The 20,261-nt window shown below is 41.6% G+C and overlaps 1 protein-coding gene across 3 annotated transcripts in view; it reads right to left on the minus strand.

Annotated features, from left to right (window-relative positions):
- HECTD2 (HECT domain E3 ubiquitin protein ligase 2) overlaps positions 1-17,313 on the minus strand; it is a 64,020-nt gene extending 46,707 nt beyond the window's left edge. For all 3 annotated transcript variants that reach the window (XR_011651107.1, XR_008426699.1, XM_053922915.1), the window contains exons 1-2: positions 17,042-17,313; positions 4,617-4,746 (exon numbers count right to left, since the gene is read on the minus strand). Coding sequence is in view for 1 of the 3 variants with exons in the window: in XM_053922915.1 (XP_053778890.1) it covers positions 4,617-4,746; positions 17,042-17,179 (268 nt within the window). In the remaining 2 variants the exon portion in view is untranslated. The remainder of the gene's footprint in view (positions 1-4,616; positions 4,747-17,041) is intronic.
- Between the last annotated feature and the right edge of the window lie 2,948 nt (positions 17,314-20,261).

The raw sequence follows: 20,261 nt of genomic DNA on the forward strand, positions 1-20,261 counted from the left end.
CCGTAATGTTTAAAGATGTTTTCATTAAGTCTGAAAGGAGCACAATCACTTAGAAAGGAGGATACCAAACAGAGAGAAGATAGCGCTCCCCTCCCCCCCCCCAATACTTATCATGTACATTGTTTCTCTGGAGATGTATCATCCCCAGCAGCTGTTATAGTAGGTAAAACTCCTACACTGCGCTGATCTTGAAAAGGACAGCCAACTCGACAGGCATACCAGGTCATGTGATCTACCGGGAAGAAAGGCATCCCTCAGCTGTTAGGCAAGCCCACGCTGGGCTTCTGAAGCTTCTCTAATACCACTTGAAGATCAGACGGGGAGACAAGCTGTTAGAGAATACCCAGCATAGGTCTTGCTACTAGAGAAGAGGGAGGAAAACTGTACTAACTGCCAAGAATGATGCATCGTTGAGAAAACCATCATATTGGCAAGTAAAAGAGGCTTCCCAAAAGATCAAGGAATTATAAACATGCTTACATTTGGAAGACTTAGTCGACTAATTCCCATTCAAAAAAAGAATGCCTTCTACAGGAGCCCTGACATGAATTCCATGCCACACCTGAATTCAGGTGGCATCCAGACAGAACAGCTAGGAGAAGTCTGCACTGGAAGTTCCAATAAGGTAAAGGAAGTCTGCTAAGAGGTCTACTCCTCTAGACTGGGGTATACCAATACTCCATTTTCAGGTTGGGACTGAGTCCTGACCCCATAAGAGTAGCACAGATGAGAGGCTAGTGGACACAGGGCGGGAGCTCAGGTACATGGACCATATTCAGAGTCAATACACCCACCCGAGGAGGAGGAAGGCAGGTTGTGGGCATACAAGATAGCATGCTGGGCTCAGAGATCAAGATATTAACACAGACAGAATAGGGATCAGTGTGGAATCAAAGGCTGAGGAATCTGAAAGAACAGTCCAAACAAGGAAGGTTATGAGGAGACCATCCCTTCTTTCTGCCTCCTTATCCTTATCCACACCAGACATTTCAGTGTTCTCAAGGTTCCTAACCCTCTGTTGTGGGCTGAACTGTCTCTGCCAAAAAGATAGGTTATGGTCCTAGATCCCCAGTCCTAGACCTGTGAATGTGGCCTTATTAGGGAACAGAGGTAGACATAATCAATTTAAGATGAGTTATACTGGATTGGGGTGGGCCCTCATCCAATGACTGGTGATCTGTAAGAAGAATGAACTTTGGACACAAAAGACATACAGAAGAGAATGAATGCCTTGTGAAAAAAGAGGCAGAGATCAGACTGAGGCATCTAAATGCCAAGGGATACCAGGATTTCTGGCAACCACCAGAAGCTAGAAGAGAGGCACGAACAGATTCTCCCCCTGAACCTTCGAAAGAAACCAATCCTGCCAACCCCTGGATTTCAGACTTCTAGCATCCGGAACCACGAGACAATACATTTCTGTTGTTTCAAGCCACGAAGTTGGTGGTACATGGCAGCCCTAGGAAACTAATACACTCTCCAAGGAGACTACTGAGTTCAAGGCAAGAAGTGGGTTTCCTACCTCTATTTCTACCTCCTACTGCCCGCCCCTCTTCCTTCGATTCCACAGTCCGAGTATGAAGCGCTTTCCTCCTTGCGGGAGCCAACACGTCAGCTGCAGTGCATGCGTTCTTCCTTGAGCTCACCTTCATCACACTTCTTCATTCCATCTGTTCATTTTATCATTCTCTGTTCCTTCCTACCTCAACCTGAGCCACTGCCTATCAGACCCTTTCCCTTGACCACACTACTCTGCAAGACTCCACTGTTCTCTTCTTTCTCTCAGTTCAAGCTAAAGGCGGCCTACATTGTTGCTACCTCCTCACCACTAATCTACCCTTCAACTCCTTACAATCTAAGTTCTCCTCATAACACCCTATTAAACTGTTCTCCTCAGTGACAAATCCTTATTTCATCTCACTGCTTACTCGTCTTGTGCTCTCCTGGTAATGACGCTCTTGACCAAATCCTCTTCTTGAAATCTTCTTGTTCCTCGATTTCTAAGTTATAGGACAACCTACTTCTCTTATCTCCTTCAGGGCTCACTTCCTCTTCTTTCACCAACTCTCCTTTTCATGAAGGCATTATGCAAAATGACCTCTGGCTCTCCTGTCGTCCGCCCCCCACCCCCACCCCCACCCCCACCCCTCCATCTCTGCCACTCCTTAGCTTTGTAATTCATGCAGGGCGAGTCACTTAAAACTCTCTGTGGCTTTAATTTCCTTGTCCTTAAACTGGGGAAATAATTTCTGCCTCAGGCTCCTTTTCTTTATTTCTATAATGGTATCGCAAGTACAGGGTGTGCTGTGTGTCCGGGGACCGTGACCTACGGGCGCTGGTGCCTCGCTGGGGTAAGACTGAGGTGATGGAGTAAGCGTGCGCATCAGTGTGTGCACACAAAGGAAGAAAGGAGTTACCAAAGGCAAAGGCTGATACATGAGATAACCTGAGAGAGTGCAGAATAGGTCTAGTACTCACTTGCTCTGTCAACAGAAAACCTGCACGGGAACAATTTATGCCCCATGCAGTTTGTGGACACTGTCAGTTTACCAGAAACTGTATCCTTGAACTTTTTTATGTTTGTTTTGTTCTGTCCAGGTGTAAGGGACATTTAAACTTTCGCAGATTTGTTCTGTCCTGTTACAGAGCAAGAGGCACTTGAAATTATGAAAGCAGTGTACATTTCCTGTGATGAAATGATATAGAGTAGTATACAGAAATAGAACACATTAATAATATACACCCAGTCTACCTTCCTGAGGAAGCCATTAACAGAATGTTTTCTGCTACCTCTTTATGTGCTCAAAAAAAGGAAAAAAGGTTTGCCCTCACTTGAAAAAATTGGGGTCATTTTGTACCTATTAGTGTGTAACTTGCATTTTTCATATTACAATGTATTGTGGGCATTTCTCCTTGATACTTTATATACACACCACATTTTTCTTGATTGAGGCATAGTATTTACAATACGAATTACCATAGTTTAGTTAACATATTCATTTAGATCGCTTCCAATGTAACTATTATAAATAATGTACACTCTTTCCACATTATCTTTGTACCTGTTATTTCCTTAGAATAAATTCCTAGAAATGGATTATTGATTCACTGACTATATAAACATGTAAAAATTTGAATGTCAATAATTTGCCCTCCAGAAAGGTTTTATCAATTTTCAAACCCTTCACTCATAAAAGAGTCAATTTTCACACTCTTTACACTAGGATGCAGATACAAATTCTTTTATTCTCTACAACTGAGTTGGGAAATGTTAACTCCTTGTTTTAATTTGTATTTCTTTAAATACTGGTGAGCTTGAGCTTCCTTTCACATGTATATTCATTGTTCATGTGTCCTTTTTGGATTAGTCTGTTCATACCCTTTGCTTTTTCCTACTGGAATGTTCATTTTACAGATCTACAATGAGCTCAGTGAGTCCAGGACATGTTTTTCACCAACTGAGATGCTTGTTCTTGAACTCTGTTTATGACTTTTAAAAATTCCTATAGAAGTTTTAAGTTTTCTTTCATATTCAAACTGACTGAGCTTTTGTTTTATGGCTGTTGGCACTGTTATCCCAAGGATTTTATTATAAAGAGAATTTCCTTAGTTTTAGTACTTTTACAGTGTTTTAAAAATCTAAAATTATTGTTTTCAACAGTTTAGTCAGTGGGCCTAATTCCATTTTTTAAATAATACCATTTGTGCACAATATTCTTTAGTGATTTATTTTCACCTATTTGGTTATCTTGGTGGTAGTGTTATCACTAATGCAGCTTTACAGTACATGGTACCACAGAGGAACGAGCTCCCTTATTTTTTTCTTGAATCCTCCCAGACATTCATTCTTATAGATCAAATGCTGCATCATTTGCTTAAGTTTCCCCCCCAAAACTGTTGAAATTTATTAAACATAGAGAGCAAACTGGGTGTACCTCGCATCGCTGTAATACTTAAGTTTTTCCATTCACACCGCCTTTTAGTCTTTGATAGTTTTATAGTTATTCTCATATAGGTTTTGCTCCCTTTCTTTTAGGTTTATTTCTAAGTATTTAATATATTTTCTGCCAGGCTTGCTAATTGATTGCTGCTCAAATAAAGGAAATCTACTGAGTGTTCACGTATTTGCACTGTGTCTGGCTCTCTAACCTTCTTATTATTCATAAGCTTTGTGTTTCACTCTTACTCTACAGAACAGTCACCTAAAAATAATGACTTTGCTTCTTTTTGTAAATATTTACACAGTTTCTTTCTTTTTCTCATTGTATTAATTACCTAGACCTACCATAAACAATCATAGCAATGCTGGATAATTAAAATCTACTTTTTCTTTTTTTTTCTTATCCTCCCTGGAGGACATTTTTTCATTGTTTTCAGAGAGTGAGGAGGAGAGAGAGAGAAACATCCACGTGAGAAAGAAACACGATTGCTTGCCTCCCATTTGCGCCCAGCCCAGGAATTGAACCTGCGACCTTTTGGTTACAGGACCAACTGAGCCATACTGGTCAGAGCAAAATTAACTTTTTCAATAGTTTGCAAGCACAATTTCAGTCCAGATATACAGATTATGTGTATTTCTAATAACTATAATTACATTATTTATTCATTTATTTTACCATTCTTGATGTTAGGGAAAACAAGATGTGTAGGTGAACTTCTGTTTTCAGTGGCTTCTTTCTTCTGGCTAACAGTTGAAATAAAACTGCTGAGAGTGGAAATTTGGCCTTTGGATCCTCTGTCCAAACCCTAAAAGCAGAAAAGTTAACATTGCAGCATAATTCCTACTAGCTATATTTAAATTATTTTATTGTAGAAATCATAAACATTTATAGTAGATTTTAATTTCATGGTAGATATAGAATAGATAGATTAAACATGTATATAACATTGACTTACCTTTCCTAGGACCAAATTATTTTAGGAACAAAATGAAAAAATAAGATAATCTAACTGCTTACAAATTAATAAAGTTTGGAAATGGGGATAATAACAGTAACTTCCTCACAGGGTTACTGTGAAGTTCAACTGGGATAATGCGTATAAAATAATTAGCAGAGCTCCTTGCACAAAGTACACACCCCAGTCGACTGCCATTTTCACTTTGTATTTAGAGAACACTATTCTTCTGACTTTCACAAATATTTTTAATAGTTAACGTACACGTGATACTTCTCAGGTTAATTCACTGAAGGTTTTCTTGCCTTCTGATGCAGTTTTTAAAATTCAGGTAAAAAGATAAACCCATGAGAGTTCATTTCTTTCTAAGCACTGTGATTATACTTTAGGTGGTCTAGGATTAAAAAAAATATGGAGCAATATTCCTATAGCACAGAATCTATTCACTAGATTCTATGACACTTTCCACAAAATAACTATAAAATTCATAGGGCATAATTGATCTGATCTGTACTTCAGCTGCAGTTACCTTATGGATATTCTCAGCTCTCAACTTTTTCCAGATTATGGTACCTTCTAACTTCCAGATGCTTAATAGAATATAGTGATTACCTCCTTAACATTCACTTCTTTACTCTTAGTGTAATTTCTTTGCTTTAATAGGACAGACTTTCTTTTTCATCTCCTCCGTCCCCATTCATGAGCCTGATTTCCACTTGCCTTTTTAGAATCAGTTCATGTGCCGTGTATCAAAAACATTTACCCTCACCAAACAGTCACTCTCCCACATTTCCCACTCTCTTCCAGACAGGTGGAGCCATCTGCTTAATTCTAATAGGCCACAAATAGAAATAACTTTGGGGGACAAGGAAGTCCTAATGCACGAAGGTGGGCAAACCTTGAGCTCCTCTCCCTCTCTTCCCCCACTGTGACACCATGGAGGGTACAAGTGGAGATGTCAGAGCATCCGTTGGCAGGGATCTCTGAGTGACTACGTGGAGCAGAGCCACTCTGCCCAATGTTAGATTACACCATTAACAATGAACACTTAAAGTTTTCAAACACTGCAACTTGGGGCTACTTTGTAAATGCAGCATAAGCTGTCCTATCACAACTTCTCCGCAAAGCTTTTTCTAGTGGTCCCCATTTCCACAAAAATCAATTATTCTTATTTATTGCTTGTAATTCACTTAAATTATTCCACTGAAATTGTAACTGTTCTCATACTGATCCTTTATGCTGGACAGAAATTCCCTATTCTACACAGATCGTGACACCCAGTGAATCTTGTGCGTAGATCCTGCACTTCAGAGTAAATTTATTATGTTTTCCTTTTTATAAAAGAGATTAGTATAGAAAAGAACCAGAAAGAATACATTTCAAATACTGTACACACAGAATGAAAACGTTAGAAATTGATTATCTAACTCCTTCATTTCACAGATGAGGAAACTGGGATCATCTGAGACTCACCTGAAGTCATTCAACTGAAAAGCAACAGAGATGTGGCGGATTATTAAATGAGAACTTGAGGAATACTTCCATGAGGAAAATACTATATGCAATTTACTGTGTGTGACATCGTTGGCTGTTCATAGAATTTGTTGTTTTTTTGTTAGCTTTACTTGCTTTTGCTTGCTTCTTGGCTAAATTTAGGCTCAATGGAATCTGAGTTAATATTTCTTTTAGGATTAACCTACATGATCCAGCCTGTAAAAGTTAAACATACTGCCTAACTAAAATTAAGTAGTCTTCTAATGGATTTTAGTTACGAATCTGAAGTTTCAGAATCATAGACAATATCTCCTACCCAGACTCTTGTACAGAACCTGCCACACAATGGGTGCTTGATAAATGATTACTCCTGTGGTAACAACATAGTAAAGCAAGTCATTTACTGAGTACTTGGTGTATGCCTAGTAGTCTATTAGGTCCTTTAATACAACGTTCTGTGAGATACGTATTCCCACCCCATTTTAACAATGAGGAAACTGAAGTCCCATGTCCCAGTCCGCAGAGCTGGCAGGTGGGAACTCAAACTCGAGTCGGAATGGCCCCGACATCTGCACTCAAACAACGCAACCTCAGGGCCTCCAACTCTAGTCACTCTCATGCGTTAGGGTTTATCATGGATACCTGGTGTGTTACACGTATCAGCCTGTCTTCACAACAACCTTTGTGGCCGATATTATCTTCTATTCTTTTGTAGATACATACTGAATGTACTTTAACAGCTTTGGGAGCAGCTCACCTTACCAGAGAAAATTAACAGAAGCAGAAAAACTAAGTGTACGTTAGGGAAACTTTGATGTCCGAGCAATCGAGGAAAGGCTCAATGTTTTATTTCCCTCCCCCTTCTGCTACCCCTTCTTAATAAAAGGAGGTCCCAAAGAGCATTGCTTAGCTCACCTGTGAAAGCTCCAAATAATAAAAAATAACAAGGAACTGATTGAATCAACAAAGCCATTTAACAAGCGTCAGTTCTAATCTTTAGTAGATTCCCAAGGAGAACAGGGAAAATCGGAGAATGGGATAAATAAGACAATGATACGCAATACTTTTCTATAAAACAACCTTAGTAACTAGCATAATTTGCATAATCTTGGTAAACTGAAGCAATACGCTCAAGTTCACAGAACTAGAAAGTTGATTAGGAAAATAAAACCAAAATAAACTATACATTTGAAAAAGTAAGTCATTCCTTGCCATAAATATTAGAATACTTAAGGAAGGATTTTAACTACTGGGCCAAGTTCGCTCATTAGTATGTTTTGTTCTACTAGAACGTCGTAAATAATAGTGGAAACAAATGCCAGATTTGATACACTGTATTCTTCATTTATACGTGCTAATTAATAAAAGTAACCAATTTGTAAAATGAGGTTGATGAGTGTCCCCTCAGTAATAGAGCTTTGTTCCTCGCTGTAAATATCTACAATAACTTAATATATCAAGGGCATTTTTTTCACTGATAAACGTCCTGGATGTTATCTGAGACTGATCAACAGTAAGATTCAGGGAGCAGTGTAGCTGGAATACAGAATCAGAAACTGAAAATGGCCCAGTGAGATCAGAGTAGAAAGGCAAGCAAGGACCTTTCATGAAGGCTTATCCTGGGAGGGGACAGAGAAAAATCAGTGAGGACTCACGAGCAGGGTGTGCGTGGTATGATCATATTCATACCTTAGAAAAATCCCTCTGGCAGCGGTGGAGGGAACAGACTGAAGGGCAGTTAACACGAGAAGCTAAACCAGGCATCTTGGAAGAAACGAGGTCTGAACTGAGACAACAGTAACAGGGAATGAAGAAGAACAACCGCAAGGACCAAAGCAATGGCAAAATGGCAACAGCTAGTTCAGGTCCAAATGTGAAGCACAATGAGAATCAGAGAACCCTTCCATAAATTACAAAATAAATGGAATAAACAAAGTAAAATGGCTTATTTCAAATTTCAGGAGAACAGACATACCAGATACCTCCCCTCAAAGAGGGCATATATAATTTTAGAATGTGTAAAAACTTGAAGAAAGCTCTAGAGTGGATTATATAAATATATGATTTGTGAGTGACTAGCAAAGGAACTAATGTTCACTAGGCAAAGGCATGCTTCTCATACCAAAATAACAATATTCTTCTAATTGATTCTTCATCATTATGCTACTGTTATGTATCAGTTGTTATGGAAAACTAATGTAAGGTCAGAACCATGGGAAATATTGGCATGTATAATTGGAGCTGACAAAGATTAAGAATGAATGGCCAAAGAGGTAAGATATCCAAGAAGGTATTCTGTTAAAAGCTAAGAAAGGATAAAGTTTCAAGAAAAATAGAGGCCAACAATGTTACATGATGAAGGGTGGTGAGGTCTCAAATGAGCCTACAGGAACGAGCAACTGGGAAATCACGGGGACAGTGGAGACAACAGATGCAGAGGGGTGGGGTGGCAGAAACTCTTATGAAATGGATGGGCAAATGAATGGGAACCTAGAAGATGAAAGCAATGAGCAGGGGTTGCTCCGTACTGAAGCTTTATGGAAAGGGAGAAAGGCCAGTGGCTGGAAGGGTGAAAGGTCTGAGGGAAGATACGCAGCTGCGGAATCCAGAGTTTGCTTCTCTGGTCCCCAGAGCATTACTGCTACTCTTTGGGCAGGAATGGCCACGGACTGGAGCACAGACGGGCGCTCAGCTGAAAGGCAGTCCTCTGCAGGCCACACAGGTGGCCTGGCATAAAGGACAACGGTACTTCCTAGGATGTTGATTAGAGGAGGTCTCCCCAAATTTTAGGTGGAGGTACCTGGAAAAGAGTGACCGACCAAGAGTGAGAGAACAGTTCGGGCACAGAGAATAGCCGGTTTTTGTTCCTGTTTGCTTTCTGGTTCTAAGCGGTGTGCATCATTCCATTAAATCTCATTTTTCTGGAAGGACACACAAATGGCCTGATCTTCTGTTCCTTGTGATCAAAAAAGCTTAAACAACACAAAATAAAAACCATTGTCCACTAAGTCTCTTGTTCGTCAGGTGACTGTGCTCTTGATACTATATACTTGAGATGACATGAAATTAATCATGCCCAATTTCATAGGTTGACAGTGCATTCTAGATTAACAAGAGCAAACCCCCCAAATAGCAGTTGCCCCACACTAGCACACCCAAGAGAAATTTTACACATAACCTAATACTTTCGTGAGGAAAGCAGGGCAGTATGTTGTGTGACAGTAAACTGATTAACTAAAAATTAGAGAATCAAATCAAGAAGTTATTGGGTATTAGTATGGCATCAAACTTCAGACTAAATTAAAGGACAGAGAACATTACAAGTCCTCTAAGAATTGTATCTATCAGCTATTACATCTCGCTTCCTGAGAGTTTGGGAAGTGTTATCTCTGAGTCCCACAGAAGGAGAACACTACGGATGAAGTCCTGGAATGTGGCCAGTCTACAAATACGGGCTGGATGTGTTGGAGAAGAGATAGTAGCAGGATACCCAGCCAGCTGTTACAGATTGAAGATAAGTACAAACGAGGAGCACCGCAGGGTGTTCATTGAATCACTTTCAGAATTCATTGAGAAAAAAATTCAAAATATTTAAACCTGGCATAGTAAACAATAGACTTCACTCTAATCAAAGGCTGACCATGGGTTTAGTGAACATCAGACAGATTTCATGTTCATATTTCACAAGTACCTACCATGGACCTCAAGAGTCCTTTTGACTATATAATCACATGAATTATAGGTAAGATTATAATATAAAATAATATCAAAGAATTTAAATAGGCAAATACTTAAGAGCACCCGTTTTGTTCCTGTTAACATGTAATTAAATATTCTCAACATTGTTCAAAATTTTATTGTAAGACATGAGTTCCTGCTTTCAGCCTTTACTGAGGGACATTCTACATCTGAGTTATGTTTTAGGTAGGGTTGAGTTTTGTCATATTTTTCTATCAAATGCCAATAAGGAGGGTATTTATAGTTTTCCATGACAGCTTTTGTTTTGAACATCAAGTTCGGTTATATTCGAACTCTGGTAAAACTTCATTTGTTCATCTTCTATCCCCAAAAGCCACCTTAGGAGATAAACATTTCTGTTCACATTCTCAAACAAATTTGATAAAAGAATAATAGTTGATTCTGTTCCATAATGAAACTTTTAAAAGCCACAGTCTCTCACTACATTAGTCTCCAAATGAAAATATTTTGAATGGAATTTCTATGTCTAAGAAATTCATTATTCATAATATTTTAAACTACTAGCTTTGCAAACAAGCTGGAAATGCTTGCATTTTAAATTATATGGAACAAAAATTATGTTGCATTCTAGCTATCTGTTCGGACCGGTAAGGCTGGAAGAGGTCTTATTTACTAAAGAGACAGCATACAGCAAGCGCATAAGCAGAGGGGCCGCACTTCGGTTCCACTGGCTCTGCCGGCAAAGTGTCGCGGGGGGTCCAGTCACCGGGACCTGTTCAGTTAGAGAGGAATGTACGTAATGCACTTTAGAGAACGCTCCATACAATAAATAACAATGGGGTGCTCCAAAATGTCCAACAGCACTTGGTAGGTTGAAAAATTCACTTATATACAATACCTGTTATCATTAACGCCAAGTAAAAAACATTAATGGTAACAGTAGAAATAGTAGAAAGAATAATTCAACATACATTAGGGTAGGGGCTTGTAAACTTTCTGGTCTCAGGACTCCTTTACAATCTTAAGAATTATTATATATCTGTACTAATTCCTTTTAAAATAACAAAACCATTTATGGAAAAATAACTATTTTCCCAAACCAAAAACCCCACAAAAAACTAGTGATAAGAATCATATTGTTCCATATTTTGTAAATCAATTTTTAATATCTGGTTTAATGGAAGACAGCTGGATTCTGATACCTGCTTCTGCACTCAGCTTTTCTGCAATCTCACGTGTCACGTGGCCTCCAGAAAAATGACACCGCCAACTCAGGAGAGAATGGGCAGGAAGAAGACAAGACAAATAGCATCTCTGTATCATTGCAAAAGCAGTTTTGACCTCATGGACCTCTAAAAGGAAGTGGAGGACCACACTTTGAGGAATGCCACAACACGGATAAAGGTTAGTTAGAACTAAGGACGAATTTAGGAAATATTGGGAGGACAAGAAGCTATCATTTAAATCTGCACTGTGTAATATGGCCATTTGCCACTGGTGGCTATGGAGCACTTGAAATGTGCCAGTCCAAACTGAGATATCTAGTAAGGGTAAAATACACAATTTTCAAAGACTTAGTATAAAAAGAGGTAAAAATCTCATTAAGCACCTATATTGATTAAGTGTTAAGATGGTAAATTTCTGGATATGCTGGATTAAATAAAATATATTATTAAAATTAACTTTACCTGTTTATTGCTGTTCCTTTTAATGTGGTTATTAGAAAATTTTAAATTACAGATGTGGTTCACATTATATTTCTAACTGGACAGAGCTGATCTAGATTTTCCTAAACTATGTCCAACCCAACACGCACCCTCAGGAAAAAAGAATAGAATTATTATCCTGATTCACAGTTTCCCTGCATCGTTTAGGAAGAAGGGTTTTGCTGGAAAGGTAATGATGACAATCTGAACACCGCTGGCCGCACCTGACTGAAATTTATTTTTTGAAGCCAGAGTTGAATATTTCGGCTGCAGGTTAACTGCTTCAGTTCCATGGAGTCCAGGGACCACCTATGATGCACAAAAAAACTACTTTACAAAAGACTGAGTGGCTTCCTGAGATACTGGGCAAAGGTTATTGTGTCAAAAGATTGGTGAAAAAAATAAATATTCTTCTATGTTGTAAGTTAAAATAAAAAGCATTGAAGATACTCTGCTTTACCAACTTTTTAAATAAACTGACCTAAACCACGATTTAGGGCCATATCAGCCGAGAGGCCTCAGCTGTACTGAGAGTCTACAACGAAGGCTATTTTAGGCCCCGTTACTGGGTAAAGTTATTTTGTTTTTCTTTCTTGTGTTTTTTTTCTTTTCACAGTTCCCTGATAGGATGCTGGGTTATAAAATTAGAAGTGCTAACTTTGTTCTACATCTTTCTAGTAAGATGTGAAAAATTAGCTACTTCCAAGGTGAGAACTTCCCTCCCAAACTAAGTAACACCAATCCAAGTGAAACTGCTTCCTTTAGGTGCTATAAATCACATCTGTCACAGGAGACTCGGAAATAAGGAAGTGGCTTCTGAAACAAAATTTTGACACCAAAAGAAATCACAATACATCTGATCTTAGAGATAACTGAAAATTAACCTGACTTAGTATAAAAGAAATGTCGGTCTGACCTCAGAAATTTCAGGATTTATCAGAAAGGCAAGGTGGCATGGGAGACTTTTATTCACCTACTTTAGGACATAGGAACAGAAGGAACTGCATCAATAGACTAACCATATGCAGTAAAGGACTATTTTTAAAATATGTGATTTGATGCAGCCACAATTCCTTGACCAATTTCTTGTTCTTTAATAAAAACATATGGCTCAAACCAAGTTTATTTGAAATATAGCTTTCTTAATGATTAGGCTCAAACTTTAGATTGACTTCAATTAAATTCCATTAGTAAAATGTCAGTAATTTCTATTTTTAAGAGGCATGCTCATTTACTATACTCCCCCAAAATGTTTTCTGACAGCTTACAAAATGCCACCAAGTGACAAATATCAACTGAAGAACAGGGAGTTATTAACATAAGGCTCAGAGGTCTAACACTTCTGCAATGTAAGAAGGGTTCCTTCACCCACAGAACTAAGTTATAACACTGGGCGGGGGGAAGCAGGAGAAAAAGCAGGGCAACACACATATATGATGTATTTTTGTAATATCTGTGATTTACTAACTGCTGAAAACACCTTTGCCCCCACAGCTTTCACCCTTCACCATCTCACCTCCTGTTGGGAACATAATGGACAAAGCGCACAGGATTTTCCATGTAGGAGGTTGTTCCAGACACCTAGATGGGCATGGTTTCTGTGAGTTCACACATGCATATGTTTATCTGGAGTGGTGCTGGCTGAACTGCCTTTTTATGTAAACATTTTTCTGTAAGAGAACTTGTCTGAAAACGCTAGACTCTTTTCTCTGAAAACTTCCTTCTCTTTCATTCCTGTTATCTAGCGAGATTCCTCACCACGTAGATTTTTCCATCCCTTACACTTCAACACACGGCCCCCACCCTAGTGAATGTGCCCTTCATCTCTGGAATGAACTAAAAGCTCGTTCCTTGGCACTCTTCCTCCTCTTTCCTCCAGTCCAGGTACCTCCAATCACTACCACTGATTTCATTATGTTGTTTGTTTAAGAAACTCCAATGGCTTCCCACTAACCGCAGAAAACAATGTCCAAATTTCTCTGCCTAGTGATCTGGCTCCAGCCCCATGCAATCGTACTCACCTCCCACACATTCCCAGCATGCTTCCACTGGGCTTGCGTTATTACTCCCCAGTTCTTCCCTTCAAGCTTTGTTCATGTTGTTTTCCCCACTGGATTGCTTTTCCCACTTTCTTTTGCCCGTCCAAGTCCTATCATCCTTCAATGGCCAGGCAGCTTAAATAACTACCTTAACGTCAAGGCCTTTCTACACAGTTCTGCGAACACTTGACTTCCTTTCTCTGATCTCCTATAGTGTAAATTGTTTCTGTGGCTCAGTGTGGCTTTTACACACTGCTTTGCTTTGTGATGTTTTCATGTGGTAGTCCTGCCTACCCCGAGGCTGGAACCTTTTTCTGAAAAAACGGAAAACAAAATCTCCTGTCCTTGCGTTTTCTGTTACACATACCCTGAAGCTAAACATAACGGATGTTCAATAATTGGTAGTTACATTCTGGCACAGCGACTTCACAGACTTCACAGCCCATTTCTGTACGTCTGACACAACTTAAACAGACTTCTCATTCTGATTACTGACTTCCTGTCAAATCCTCTCCACACACCTTATGCTTTCCCTCAACTATTCCTCTCACCTTCCACCTGCTTGGCAAGTCTCCTGGCCTTCACTGGGGGCAAACCTCCCTTTAAAATCCGAAACTGGTTTCCTTCATTTCCCTTCACCTCCCTGACCTTGGCTCTCCACCTTGTTTTACCCAGCCCAGCAACTTGTTTCTACCCAGGGGCAGTGCTGAGCTTTCCCTTAACTGGTAATGAGTAGTTATATTTATACAGTCCTAAAATTACATTAGGCTGATGTGGTCCCTGGTGAAAATGAGTTTAACACTCCTACTCTCGAGGGCCAAGTACCTATTTCCTTGACCTACACTTTTCACTGCTATGACTCAGAATCCCAGACCTAGACATCTCACTTTGACAAATATTGCATATACACACATTCACATCCACAAACATTATCATCATTACCACCTTCCCCTCGCTCTTTTTCTTAAATTGATATTGGAGAGGGAGACAGAGTGAGACACATCAAACAGGAGAAACATCATTGCTCCACCCACCCATGCTTCCTGTGTGTGCCCTGACTGGGATCCAAGACGACCTTGGCACGTATGGATGATGCTCCGACCAGCTGAGCTACTCATCCGGGCTCCCTTGCTCTTCTAACTCACGCTGCAAAACCTGAGAATAAGTCCTTTCCTTCCTGTCATGATTCAGAACATCAGTGCCAATGACAAACCTGTCAATTCAAAGAGCCATAAATTCTGAATGTCTTATTTAAAAAAAAAAAAACAAAAAAACGCTACCAACCCTGAAAGACCTTCTAGGCACCAGAAATTGCCTTTAGAATCTCAAGTTTTTCTATCCATCCTCCTTCTCTAATTAAACCTGTGTCTTTTCAAGGCTTAAGTCAGATGTTAAAAAACTTCTTAAATTCTCCTGTTTGACTAGTAGTGCAAGCCCATGATCCTTTATTCACTTCCAAATCCTATAAGCTCTTGAAACTGGAGGGTCTTGTAACTCATTTGGTGACAATCCAACCTGATCTGAACTGATATTAAGCTACTTATATCAGTGTGTTCACACTCAGTGAATCTGACTTACACTTGATTATGGAGAACTAGCCAGGACCTCACTTAAATATCATATATATATATATATATATATATATATATATATATATATGCACTGAATTACCTTTCTAAAATCTGAAAAACTCTGAATCCCAAAGCCGCAAGGGTTTCAGACAACAGTCTATAGACCTGTGTCCACACTGTATCAATTTCTCCAAGCTTTTATTCCAAACCTTCCATTTTTCAGTTACACTGAGATAAATAATTGTTTTGGGGAGGGTGCTCACTTGAGGACCTAAACCCATTCATATTACTGTTTCTGAAATCACATGCATTCATTGTGGAAAACAACTGACTTAGAATAGTTACTGCTGAAACACTAGCTATTCACAAATTAGAACTCCCCAGATGAGCTCTGAAAGCCCAGGGGACCAACACTAGGAACTGGTTCTGCCAGCAGATTGGTGACAAATTCCTTCAAAGGATTTGCCAAAGTAATTCCTAACCATAACTCCAACTTTCCAATCAACTGTACCTACATTTTAAAATGTCGTTTTATTACTGTCCACTTTGCTGCACTGATTTAACATAAAGAGCTCGTTCTAATGATTTCCAGTTACCAGTCTTTAGCTATTTTTGAAAAATGTACCAAATGAAAACATTATTCCTCATGCTTTAAAGAAGAATGAGTCATATTAGTAAGTTTTTAGTCACGTAAGAGGGTGGTTTTAAGAAATGCATTGCATGTAGGAATAAGGAAAACGTATCACATGCTCTCTTAACTTTTACTATTTTGTCACTTGCAGCTGCCTGACACAGTGGGCTTTCAATGTACCGAAGCAAACTCTCAGGAAGTATTTAAGTATTATTTCAAACAAAAATCTCAAAATATCAGAGGTTAATTTTTTTGTGTGTTCTCCAAAGTAGCCAGTCATATCCACCAGCAAAAATAGGGAAGGGGGCCATTACATCATCTGGCAATATGCAGTTTGAAGCCTGAGAGTATTCATCAAATAATCTTTTAAGAAAATCCGGCTGGGAAATCAGCCCTGTCAAGCTAAGATAACTTGCATTTAAATAAAAAGGTTAAAAAAGCCTCCCCATCTTACGTCACATGTCTGTACCCTATGAAAAATATGAATAAGACCATCATCGAGGCATCTGCCTCCCACTACCCTGACAGCAACGGAAGGTCACAAGTGGAAACTCGCCGCAGAGCCCCGTTCAATTTGAAGGAGGAAGGAAAGAAAAGCGGAAAAAAGGGAGAGTCTCCGCTCCCCAAAGGCAGGCAGGCAGGCAGCTTGGTGGAAAACCCACTCCCGCCTGCCTGACACCTTATCCTCCTCCAATAGATAACGCCGACTCCAAGACGCTGGTCATTTCCTTAGAGAAAATGCACTGCCCCCAAACCAGAAAATAACCAAAACACAGCCAGCGGACCCGGCCACCTCGCTTCCTGAGGGTGGAAGGTGCGGCTGGCCAAGTGATCGATGCTGTCCGAGAGGCACAACTCTTTCATGTCGGCCGCCGGGAGGGGGGCTGAGCGCCTCACCCCGGGCAGCCCCGGGATCCCCGGAGGAGACACAGGCCCCGGGTGCCCCGCGCCCTCGCTCCCGACGCCCGCCGTCGGGGCGCCCCGCGGCTCCCGCCCAGCACCTACCGCAGTCGCGCCGACGCCCGCCGACCCGATGGGCGGCAGCTTCTGGCGCTCCGGCTCCTTCGCTTTCCTCTCCTCCGGCGCGGCCCCGGCGCCCGCCGGCGGCGCGGCGGGCGAGGGCACCCGATCCGCCTCGCTCATATCGGGCCGCGAGGCGGGAGCGCGAAGCGGCAGCGGCGGCCAGGCTGCGGCTGGGGCTGGCGCTGCTGCAGCCGCGACCGCGAGAGGGCTCTGGGCCGCCGCTTCCACCCGCAGCGCCGCGCCGCCCCCGCCGCGCTCCGGCCCCGCGCGCGCCCGGAGGCCCCGCCCCGCCCCGCCCCCGCGCGCGCCCGGAGGCCCCGCCCCACCCCCCCCGCGCACGCCCGGGTGCTGACGCCGCTCCGGCCGCGCCCCCTCCCCGCGGCCGCCCCCGCCGGCTCCGCGCCTCGCGCTTCGCGGTCTGGGGCGCGGGGGCCGCTGCCTTCGCGGTGGCCTGGGTGGGCGGCCCCGCAGCAGGCGCCGGGCTGCCCTGTCGTTTGCGCTCAGTCGGGGAAGACGGCGTGGAGGGTCCGCACGCGGGGGACGAGGCGAAGCCTGCGATAGATCGGACGGGGATGGAGCGCGCCCGCCCGAGGGGCGCCTGTAGGGCGGGGCGAGCGTGGCAGCTTCCCCCGCACGGAGCGCGCGGGCAGAGGGCTCCAGACCGGCGGGGTCTGGGCCGGTGGTCTTCTCCTCGCCGGCGCCCAGCGGTGTGCCGAGGGGCGGCCGCTCGTTCTGCCATCCCTGTCTGCTCGCCTGCCCATCCTCAGGAGGCAGCCGCTCCTTTCTTAGGCGACCGGCCCAGCCTGGAGGCTCCGAGGGCCCCCATCTACAAAGGAAAAGCAGGGGGGAGGGAGACGGAGACGTCGTGGGCTCCACCTTCTCCGCCACAGGCCTGACGGCCAGGCCACACTTTCCATTCCTGTTCCTCTGGAGCCCGTTTGACTGCCAAGTCCGCCTCTCTCTTCCCGTTCCCACGCGCCTACATCTTGTTCTCTCCTGCGTCCCTTTGCTATCGCTTATCCCTTATGCCTTTCCTTTTTGTAAGTTACAGATGGACAGACCCAAATTCTGCTGCATAATCCTTAATGTCAGGTCACTCACATGGGTAAGGACTTTAAGATTCAAGAGGAAAGCTTTTAATCATGAAATTAAAACAACCCCCCCACCCCCAACCCCAAGCCACTAAGACAATTTCCTTCCCTTTTTTTATTGCCACCTCCTTTCCTTTTCTCAGTCTGCAGGAGGGGCGGAGACACCTGCTGATCTAAGCGAAGGGAGAGAGTAGGAATAGGCTGCATCCCCTATTAAAAATAGGAAACCTCTAGGCAAGAAACTCCAGGTTTTTAGGTTGTGGCTTTGTTATTTGATTTTAGGTTGGTTGAATTTTCTTTCTTTCTTTTTTTTTCTATTACCATTTCGCCCCCGTATGCCGCCCCCCCCCATCACCACACTTGTCCATGACTCCTTTTTCCTTTTTGCTCGATCGTTACCCCCTACCCTCTGCCCCAAGCAAGGCTGAGTGAATTTTGAGATCAAGGATACCCAGATCCAAATATAAGAACCAAAAATATATCTGAAACAAACTGAAGGATGATGTTCATCTATTGGTTGACGTAATTCGGGTACTGGCGTAACTACGTACTAGTTACAGTGCACCAGGAGATGAGGTTGCGTGTGTTTCAAACCCAGAATTTGAAACAAGCGAGTCTGGAGCAAACAATGAAGTGATATAATCATTAGTATTCAAGATTACCTTGTAAATTAAAATTCTGACCTATAGAAAAGCTTTCTAGTTTTAATATAGTTGCTTTCATAACTTTTAAAATGTCATTTAGTAGGGACTAAGTGCCATATAGTCATCAAAAAAAGTATTTTATTGCTAATTAGTCTTGGAGGGAAATTATGTATACATACACTACTTTGAAGCTTTCTCCTCCTATTTAAAAAAATTCTTTTTCAGGATTTTCTTTCCTTCTTAAACCTCAGAAATATTCATCCTAGACAGAGAAGTGTACACTTATTTCATACTTTTAGCTGGTCAGTATGCTGATCTTTTAGTGCAGCAATAACTCAAATGCTATTTAATAAACAAAAGCCTTTATTTTAACTACAATCGAAGATATTTTGTGCTGCCAAGCTAGGCTGATAGAATCCTAGGGGAGAAAGTATTCTCTTTCCTATTGTTTTCACCTAGATTTAGTAATTTGTATTATAATGTTTGGATGAAAATTATATGCCTTATGCTTTCTCTTTTCATGTGTGAAACAAAATAAAAGTGTGTATGTAGTCACATTCAGTAGATGTATATGTAGTCACATTCAGTAGAAAAAAATACTTAAATATTGGCAAAACAAGGCAAGTCAGAAATTTTAATTTCTGCTACTGCATCAGAGAAGATAATCCATTTCTAAATAAGTCCGCTTGTGAGTTACATACCAAATATAAGTGGTTTGTTGATTTTTTTTACTTCCTATTAAATATATTGCTCTCAGTGCGTCACCCCATCCTTCCTTCGTGCACATGCACCCCAGGGTGGGCGCTAGGGGGTAGGAAGGGGCTCTGGAAAGCTGCAGTGATGGCTCCAGGGAACTAGTGCATTTGAGAGATGCATTCCCAACAACCACCAACATGCTTCTGGGGGCCCAGGTGGGAGAGAGGTTGTGGAGTGGGACATACAGAAAGTTCTGTAGAAAGTGTAAAGAAGATACTTTTCACCTACGCCAAGTGTCGGTGAGAAGTGCAATGGTGATGGCATCGCAGCACACACTGGGAGTGAGGCAGGACAAACCTGTCACCTCTCCTAAGTCCAGATGGAGGACCTGCACTCATTCATTACAACTGTGGGGAAGATGGGTTTGGAAGGGAGGTATGGGAAAGTTAGAGAGCTAGTTATTTTTATGGAAGGAAAGGAAAGGCCAAATTACAAGGTAATGGAAGGTCTAAATGAGAGAGAACATTCCATGGTAATCATGTACAGTGATGCCAGTCTAGTGAACAGCAGCAAAGTAAGGTCTGACAGGTCTTTCAGGAGTACGTTTTAACTAGTAACTGTAGAAGGAATAGCAATGACTCAGTGAACTTGTTTTTTTAAAGAAAACATGTTCTCACATTTCAACTTGAACATTGTCCCAAAGTAGTAAGCTTGAGGAAAGAAACTTATTTTAGCCATGTCAACATTGTTTAAAACATTGTTACAGTTCCT

The sequence above is a fragment of the Desmodus rotundus genome, chromosome 4 (assembly GCF_022682495.2).
Source record: "Desmodus rotundus isolate HL8 chromosome 4, HLdesRot8A.1, whole genome shotgun sequence".
Lineage (NCBI taxonomy): Eukaryota > Metazoa > Chordata > Mammalia > Chiroptera > Phyllostomidae > Desmodus > Desmodus rotundus.